This window comes from Alligator sinensis, unplaced genomic scaffold (assembly GCF_000455745.1).
Source record: "Alligator sinensis unplaced genomic scaffold, ASM45574v1 scaffold709_1, whole genome shotgun sequence".
In the NCBI taxonomy this organism is placed as follows: Eukaryota; Metazoa; Chordata; order Crocodylia; family Alligatoridae; genus Alligator; species Alligator sinensis.
The window spans coordinates 438,585-447,476 of NW_005842208.1; the positions used below are offsets into that span (position 1 = coordinate 438,585).

Genomic DNA, 8,892 nt, shown 5'->3' on the forward strand with positions numbered 1-8,892 from the left:
CCCCATGTGGATTTGCTCATTCCAGCCCACCAGTGACTTGTAGCCTGTGACTTACCCTGCCTGGACAACCCTGCAGCCTGTCTCCACCAACCTGGGCTGCTCACCTTTCCCCATCTCTCTACTGCCTGCCCAGCTGCATCCCTCCGTATCTTGCCTTCTGCCTCATCATGGACCATCACCAAAGGATTGTCACAGGCCTGGGTGTGGTAGAGCACCAACATTAACAGATTGGGGTGCATATCAGAGACCCTCCAATATCCCTCTTCTCTGTCACTTGAAGACTCTCCCCCAGTATCCCAGGGCAAGTGCTGTAGGCACATGGTGGGGGCTGTAGAGCACTGTGGTGGGTCCCTTACTGACCACAATGCACCACACAGTGCAAACAGACAAACAGATGATCTAGGAGGAGAACTGCATGCTGATGGATGGAGGCAGGGATGGAGGTGGAGGCTGCGAGTCTGTAGGACTGGGTGTGTAAATGCAAAGAGGAGCAGTGATTCCAGATTATTCTTGGAGCAGAGCATTGCACAGAGCTAGTCTCAAACCCTGCAGGGGATTTGGTTAGGCCAGCGGGGATATGGAGAGGGTAAACTTGGGTGGAGTAGGGGCATAGGAGGGGGCTGGGAAGACACAGAAGGGGGAACATCAGGGATGTCTGCAAAGGGGGGCTGGGAGTGGAGGCAGTGGGCACTGACTGGTTCAGTCACCACAACAATGGGCTGGATGGGAGAATACTGTGGGGGCTGGATCCTGGCTTCCAAGGTGGGGCCCTGAGCAGTGGGGGTGGCCCTGTCTACCCCTGCTCTTTTCCCCAAGCACTGCGGGAGCCTGGGGCCAGGGCTGGGGGGAGGCTGGTGCCGGCTTGCTGGGAAGAGTGATGTGCAGCGGTGAGTCAAGGTGGCTGCATGGGCAGGCGCCTGGCTCCCCCCTCCTCTACCCCCCCATGCGGGAGGCGCATTTCAAAGGCTGTCAGGGAGGCTGGGCCTATCTGACACCTTTCTGCCACTATGGGTGGGTGGGTGGAGGGGCTGGGGGCAATGGCAGAAGGTGGAACCCCAGAGATTGAGCAGCCCAGCAGGGATCCCTGCCCCCAGGTCTGGTGTGGCAGAGTGGCTGGGAACTGCCTCCTGGTGCTGGATTTAAGCAGTTTTAAGCTGGATGGGCTGAGGCCGGACACCAACTTGTCTCATGGTATGTAGAGGGCAAGGACCTGATCCCCCCCCCCGCAGTCCCACTGTGCTTGGGGCTAGAGACAGGGCTGTACAGCAGCACAGGCAGGTTCACAAAGTCCACAAGGGTAAAGCAGGGCTGATACCAGGAGAGGCAAATGACAGCAAGGACAGCACACGCTGGAATACACAAACACACTAACATATGCATGGAGACACATGCATGGAGAGAAACACACAGGGAAACACATGCACAGGAACAGGCACACAAGGAGAGAGAAGTACACAGGAATGCATGCATCCCCAGGGAAACATGCATGGAAAAACACACATACACACACATGCATGGAGAGACATAGGCACATCTCACAAAAACATAGACACATGAAGAGAAATACACACAGAGAGACATGCAGAGGAATGCATGCTTGGAGAAGTAAGGACATCTACATGCAGACACACATGCAAAGAAACATGCATGCACAAACAGAAATACAGAAATTCACACACCTGCAAAGAAATCCAGAAACACAGACACACAGACACACAAACATTCCCGCAAAGATATGCATACAGACATAGGGTGAAAGCACATACACATACAAACAATAATTGGACCCCAATTCAAACAGCAAAACACAAACACCTGTGGAAATGCATGCTCATGGGAACAGCCACACAAAAGCATAAACATGCACAATGAAACCAAACCCACATTTACAGAGACACACACACGCACGCGCACACAAACAGGCCCTGTCTTGCCGGCGGGAAGGTGCTCTCAGCACATCGGAATGAGCATGGGGACGATGGCTGGGGGACAAAACTGTCTGTGGTTTTTCACACAAGTCACTGACTGGGCTGACCCCAACCTCAACCTCCCCCCCTGTAACTTGACCGGTTTGCATATGTACCCGTTTTCATCCACAGGGCACCTGTGCCCATCACTATGTGATACACAAACACCCCTCCTGATGTATGAGGACTTCTGCAGGAACTGTACACACATGCACACACACTACACATACAGGAACCCAGAGCCACACATACCAACTGCACACACAGGTGCTCCACAACCACACACACGCACCCATGTGCACCCAGCAACCGCATACACAAACTTCACATGCACAACCAACATTATGTACACAATGGCTGCACTTGCAAACACCCAACAAACATATAGTTACACAAACTGTCCTTCTACGGCTATTCCTCAATATGCAGATCACGTCTGCAGGGAGGGGAAGGAGGGGAACCTAGTAGAGGCCTGTATGTAACATCTTTTAACATGGGGAAGCCAGTGTGCAAGGAATAGCCACACAAACTTGACAGGAAGGAGCCCTGAACCCAGTGGCGAGGATGTCCAAGACAACCAGAGATGTCCAACCCACTGCAGCCCTCATCCGCCTTCACAGCCACAGAGAACCAGCAAGGCCTCAAGTACATCTGGTTCGTCGTTGGGGTCTTCAGGAGTTTGGACCATGCTTAATCTGGGACCTTCCCTCAAATCCGTTCACCGGGGGGGAGACCCTACCAGGAGTACGAGACTCCAGACAACATAGCTCTAAGTGTCATTGGCACACACAAGCCTCTCCACCATGACAGGATTACAGTCCAAGGAGAAGGCACAAACTATACGTAAATACAAACACAACATATGCACACAAATGATGCATGTTTTTCCACATGCATGCAAAAACAGTTCACAGAATGACGCACCCATAAACTGCATACAAACTGCATCTATATCAAAGAGAACTCAACTATACACACACACACAAACTACTTTTGCATGTGCAAAATACACACGTGCATGGAAAAAATACCCCACACAAAGTGTCCCATAAACATGCAGAGAGTACACAACACACCCCAACACAGTGTGCAAGTATAAAAACTACCCATACATATGCAAATGCACATGAGAAACCTACTCACACAAAACCATACATACGGACACAATGTCCACATTCACCCAGACTACATGCATCAGCACATGAGACTGAACCCACTGCCTGCACACATACATGCAACAGGGATAGGCACTCCTGAAAAATGACAATGCCACAAATCACATGCCCGTGCATACAAGAACTGCACACCCATCAACACATAAAACTACACACATAAGCACTATTCATGCATGCATGTGCCTGCAAAACACACAGCAACACATGACCATGTCCTGCCTTGTATCCACAAGCTGAATGTCATGGCATTATTTCTTGGAACTAGAGTCTCGAATGGATACTGAAGAAGCCAGGGGGCTAGCAGGGGGTGTGCAATTACCTGGAGTCCTGAGGGACAGATGGTATCAGAAAGACAGAGACTCCAGGCCCAGCAGGTCTGACTGGAGAGTGGGGACCAGGTCAGAGAGACATGGAGGGAGGTGGAATGGATGGTTGGAAGGAGGGAGAGAGGCAAAGGGTGTGTAAGGGTGGATGGAGAAGCAGATGGATGGATGGATGGATGGATGAGTGTGTGGGGGTGGCTGTTGGATAGACAGGTGTGTGGAGGGGTGGGTACACAGGCTGATGGGCAGATGGGTGGATGGATGGATGGAAGTAGGATGTGCAGTGGTGGATGGATAGACAGATGCATGGAGGGATAGATGAAACAATGGAGTGTAGGGGCAAATGGATGAACATAGGGATGGAAGGCAGATGGATGGATAGGAGTAGAGTGCATCCCCCCTTTGTGGGGGATGAACAGGCCTCAGCTCATCCCCATCCTGGTCCTCTTGCCCCAAAGCCAGGACCATGCTCTTGCTTCCAGGCACTGACAGCAGGGGAGGGATTTGAGAAGGCTGCCATCCAGGGCTATGCTGGGAGAGAGGTGCTTGGCAGGGAAAAGGCTACACACATACCCCCCCCCATGCACACGTACAAATACACACATACACCAGCTGCGAACACATGGGGCTTCACATATTGCCATACACACACAATGACATACACACGTGAGGCTACACACACCACTGTACACAAGCAGCTACACACTGTTATGTACCATTACACATTGCTGTACACATATACACAACTAAACACACTGCCACGTACCATTGCATACTGCCCTACACACATGTAGAACTACACACATTGCTGCATGCACACAACTTCATACAAAACTGCTACCTGTCCTGACACACAACACTTACACATGAAACCACACATCTATACACACAAAACTATACACGACACAAAGTCCCACAGAGAGACACTCATTGCAACACACACACACACACGCACACACACACAGTTATATACAAAGCTTGTGCTATGCACAAAATATTGCCCAGCCACATGTACAAATGCACACACTGCTACACACAGAATTACACATTGCTGCCCAAACTCAGACATCCACACAATGGCAACTGCACCAACAGCTGCCTACATACAGTGCTATACAAGCACATCTAGACACATTACTGCCCCCCAAACAGCTGCAGATCCAGCTACATATGTGACTACACACACAGACTGACACAGCTATGCACACAATTATAACAACAGCAGGTATGGCTGGACATGGTTACTCACATCTGATCACAGAACCACAAATTTTACACACACACACACACACACACACACACGTATGCATGCACATACTTGGCCAATCCCCTCTCCAATTTGACTCCTGCACTGCAAGGGTTAAAAATATATCCTTCCCCAGCCCCCATATAATACCATTCATTCCTAGCTAGCTAAGTAGAGCCACCACAGCTCCAGGAGGACCCCATCCCCCAGGAGCCACCCAGACCCTAGGAGGACCCCAGCCTCCACTACTATGCCTCCTGGAGCCTCAGCTAGGACCCCTAGGGATCATCCTCTGGGGCACTGGCCTTGCCCAAGGAGATAGGGGAAGGCTGTGCCCCCAGCTCTGTCCAGTGAGTCCCTCACAAATCTGCAGTCACGGGTGTGGGACAAAAGCCTCCACATAGATGTGCACACATGCATGCACACACACCTCAGCCTCCAGGATTCACAGCCTTGCTGCGGGATTGCTTTGCTGTGTGCTATCCACAAGTCCTGTTGGCCTGCAGATAGGGGCCAGCTGTGTACTTCCTGCAGGAATGGACAGACACCCAGCTCGAGACAGCAGGAACAGCTCCCTCAGCCCAATGTGATGGATGAAAAAGGTCCTATAGGGATGAGGGACTGCAGCAAGCATCCAAGACACAGATGGACAGACGGGAAGATGAGAGAAAGAGAGAGGGAGGAGAAAGAGAGGGGGATGGAGGAATGGGTAGGTTGATGGACAGAGAAGACATATGGCGATAGATAGGTGAACAGATGAGTGTGTGTGGAAAGCAAGATGTATATGGGAATGGACAGATGAATAGACAAAGGGGATAGAGGCAGGCAGGCAGATAGACTTTTTTTACTTCAGACAGATAGAGAGAGAGAGAGAGAGAGGATCTAAGAGGAGAATTGCATGCTGATGGATGGATGGAGGGGTGGAGGCAGTAGTGGATGGGCAGGTGGGTCTTTGCAACTCAATCAGGTAAGTGAACTGACGCTGTGAGAATCACCTCTGAGGGAGCTGCCTGGACATGTCAGGCCAGATGCCTGACAACATAAATTAACCTCCCAGATGGGCCCCCTGCTATGTGGTAGACCCCTCTGCACATGGGATGCATCTCTGCACCTCCATGCTCCCCACTGCAGGCAGCGGAGAAACTGAACAGATGACATCATGCCATGACACTGCATCCCCAGTGCTGTGTATATGCATATATATAATCCTGAGGTGGGCACAGCTGCCCATACCATCCAAGTGCAGTGCCAGCTATCCCTCCGCTCTGCCCAACCATGGCCTGTGCAGGTCACTGCCAATCCACCAATCTACCATCTCCTAAACACCCACCATGCAAATGACATGCAGATATATGAATAAAGACTGGTGCACTCATCCACATGTTGCACATATTACCAGATGGACATTGCCTCTAATCCACAAAGGCACATCATCTAATGAAGAGCTTGCCTGGAGCTCCCAGAAGCACCACCCCAACACCTGATGGATGGATGGACAAGCCGACTGGGACAGACATGGGACCCAGGCAGTGCCCTCCCTGCCCCAGAAAGACTTCTAGTCATGAGGACTACAAAGGCAGTACATTAACAGCGAGATGCTCCTTTGGAAACACAAAAGCGACATATATCCCTTCCCCTTTTTTTGGTAATTTAGGTAAAAAAAAAAAAGAAATTTGGACTTACTGTGCATGGCTGAGTGTGGCTGGGGCAGGCTGGCGGTGAGGGCAGGTACCTCTCTGGGTGGGAGAGTCTCTCCTCCGGGGCTATTTTGCTCTTTCTCCGTTAATGGGTTAGGTTGATGGCTTTTTTGGTAACTTGGCTGCTTGGGGAGCTCAAGGTGTGTGTGTGTGTGTGTGTGTGTGTGTGTGTGTGTGGTGGGGGACAACTTTTCCCCCCTCCCAAAAAACCTTCACACCTGCTGCCAAAATCCAGGGTCTTTTTTTTTTCCTTTAATTTTTTTGGGGGGGGGTGGCTTGTGAGGTAAGTTTAAAAACAAATCTGAGTCCAGCAAAAGAAACACCTCACATACACCCCCCAGCCCGCCCCCTGCGGAGGAAGGACGCAGAGCACAAGTCCGGGCTGCCCCGTGTGTGTATGTGTGTGTGTGCATGTTACACCACTACCCATTGGTCTATATATACCGGGACTGTGTCCGCTATGTAAGTGTGAGCGGGTTTTTCACAGGATGACACACATCCTGACTCATTCCTTTTCCATTCAGAAAAAAAAGCTGCCTCGAAGCCTCTCTTGCCGGCCGAGCAGAGCTGCCCGCCCGCCCGTGCAGTGGGTGGCTGCTACCCAGGGGGATGACACATATCTGGAGAATGCCTGGCGGCGGGGCAGTGTGCTCTCCCTTTAAGATTTTCAAGGGGGGGGAAATGAGGTCATGCTGTAATCCCACAGTTGACCACCACCACCCCTGTCTGCTCCCCTGGGCCTCATTCCCTCTGGTGGGGGGGTTCCCATCCCCCACTGCAGACACACCTGGGGGGGGTGATGGAGGAGCACTGGGGAAGACAGGAGCTTGGAGGGGAGAGAAAGAAGGAAGGAATGAAAAAAGGGAGCTGGGAAAGCCCTAGGTGAGTAGGGCCTGCCCCAGCCCTGGGGGCTTGGAGCCTCTGGGGAATCAACCAACATGCAAGAGAACCAAAAGGACTGGTGTCCGTTATCAGCTGACCCAAGTGGCTGGCTGTGCCCTTGCCCAAAGGCACACCTTTGCCACAGCTGGAGTGCCAAGGGACTTGCCACACTGCCTGCGGGCAGGGTGCTGGAATGCAGTGCCGGGGCCAGCTGCGCAGTCCAGGCATGGCACTGTGGGTGCGGGAAGGCAGTGGGAGCCAAGTCCTCATACCCTCTGGCAGTGATTGTGAAGTCCCTGGGGTGCAGTGCAGTCTCTGTGCCAGAGTTCCCACGGCAGTCCCTGGGGACCCCCTGGCCCCACAGCCTACTATCTCACACTCTCTCTCCCCCTCCCCTCCTCCCCAGCTGCTCTTTCGTGCCTGGTCCTATTTCATTAACCACACAACTACGCACCCAGGGGGAAATTCTGGGGAAAGTTGTTTCCTTGTTTGCTTCTTAAGCAAGACATTGAGTGCGTAAAAACCACCCACTCGTGCTGCCCCAGCGCACACCTGCTTTGGCCTCTGACAGCTGCCTGTGGGGTGGGGCACATCAGGAGCTGCTCATGCTGGGCCCCCTCGCCCAGCACTGAGATGTATCCACCTCTGTGGTGAAGCATGTCAGGGACTGTTTACACAGGGACCCCTTGTTCAGTGCTAAGGTGTGGCCATCTCTAAGATGGAGCATGTTGGGGGCTGGTTATACAGGGAGCCCTCACCCAGCACTTGAGATACAACTTCCTGTGATGTGGGATGTGGGGGTTGTTAAGTAGCTTGCAAGAATGTGACATAACCCTGGGGAAGTGCGGACAGCCTCTCCTATGTGACCTTTCAGTGGGATTTAGGGAAAAGCACAGCAATCTTCAGAGGAATTTAGCCCAGACACTGGGGTTCAGGCCACCATGGAAGTGCGGGGAGGGAGGGGGGTGCTCAGGACTGCAACTTTACATAAGGCTGAGAAAGGGTGCTTCAAACATGGTCCTCATGCAGTGCTGGTGTGCCAGGACAGACAAACCACAAGGGAAGAGCACTCCCAGCTGATACCCCACACTGCGCCCTGCAGTGCACACCCCTAGCATTAGAGAGAGAGCCCAGGAGTCCAGAGTCCCAGTCCTCTGACTTAGTCTACCCGATTCCAGCCCCCTCACATAGACCCTGCATGTCCTGGCTCTCAGCCCCCATGCTTTAACCCACCAGACCCCCTTCCTTGGAAGGGCTAGACCCCTGAGGGCTCAGCTGCACCTCTGGATGGAGAGGAGGGGGAAGATGTGATCTTACCCCCAAGGGTACTGGGCTCTGGAGTCCAGGCACTGGTACCTACTAGTGTGGCTGTATCTGGGGGTGGGTCACAGGGGTTAGTGCTGTGCCATGAAATATGGGGTTTTCAGGGTTGAAAGGATGACTTGGCTTCCTTTATTTTCCCAAATAATGGGCCTTTCTAGGATCACGTTGGGCCACCAGTTCTCTCCCAGTTCTGAGATGGCAGGGGCTGGGACCAGGTTGCCTGTGTTCGTTCCCTGTTTGGGTGGGGGACTGGGGTCCTCTGGGCTAAAGCGGGGGGGG

At 52.5% G+C, this 8,892-nt stretch overlaps 1 protein-coding gene across 2 annotated transcripts in view; it reads right to left on the reverse strand.

The window, feature by feature from the left end:
• Positions 1-6,786, reverse strand: part of IL11 (interleukin 11) — a 9,753-nt gene extending 2,967 nt beyond the window's left edge. The window contains exon 1 of one of the 2 annotated variants that reach the window (XM_025207784.1): positions 6,395-6,786. In XM_025207784.1, the coding sequence (XP_025063569.1) occupies positions 6,395-6,401 (7 nt within the window). In that variant the 5' untranslated portion in view covers positions 6,402-6,786. Of the gene's footprint in view, positions 1-104; positions 163-6,394 lie in introns of those variants that run through there. The other variant, XM_006026785.2, reaches the window with a different exon arrangement.
• Between the last annotated feature and the right edge of the window lie 2,106 nt (positions 6,787-8,892).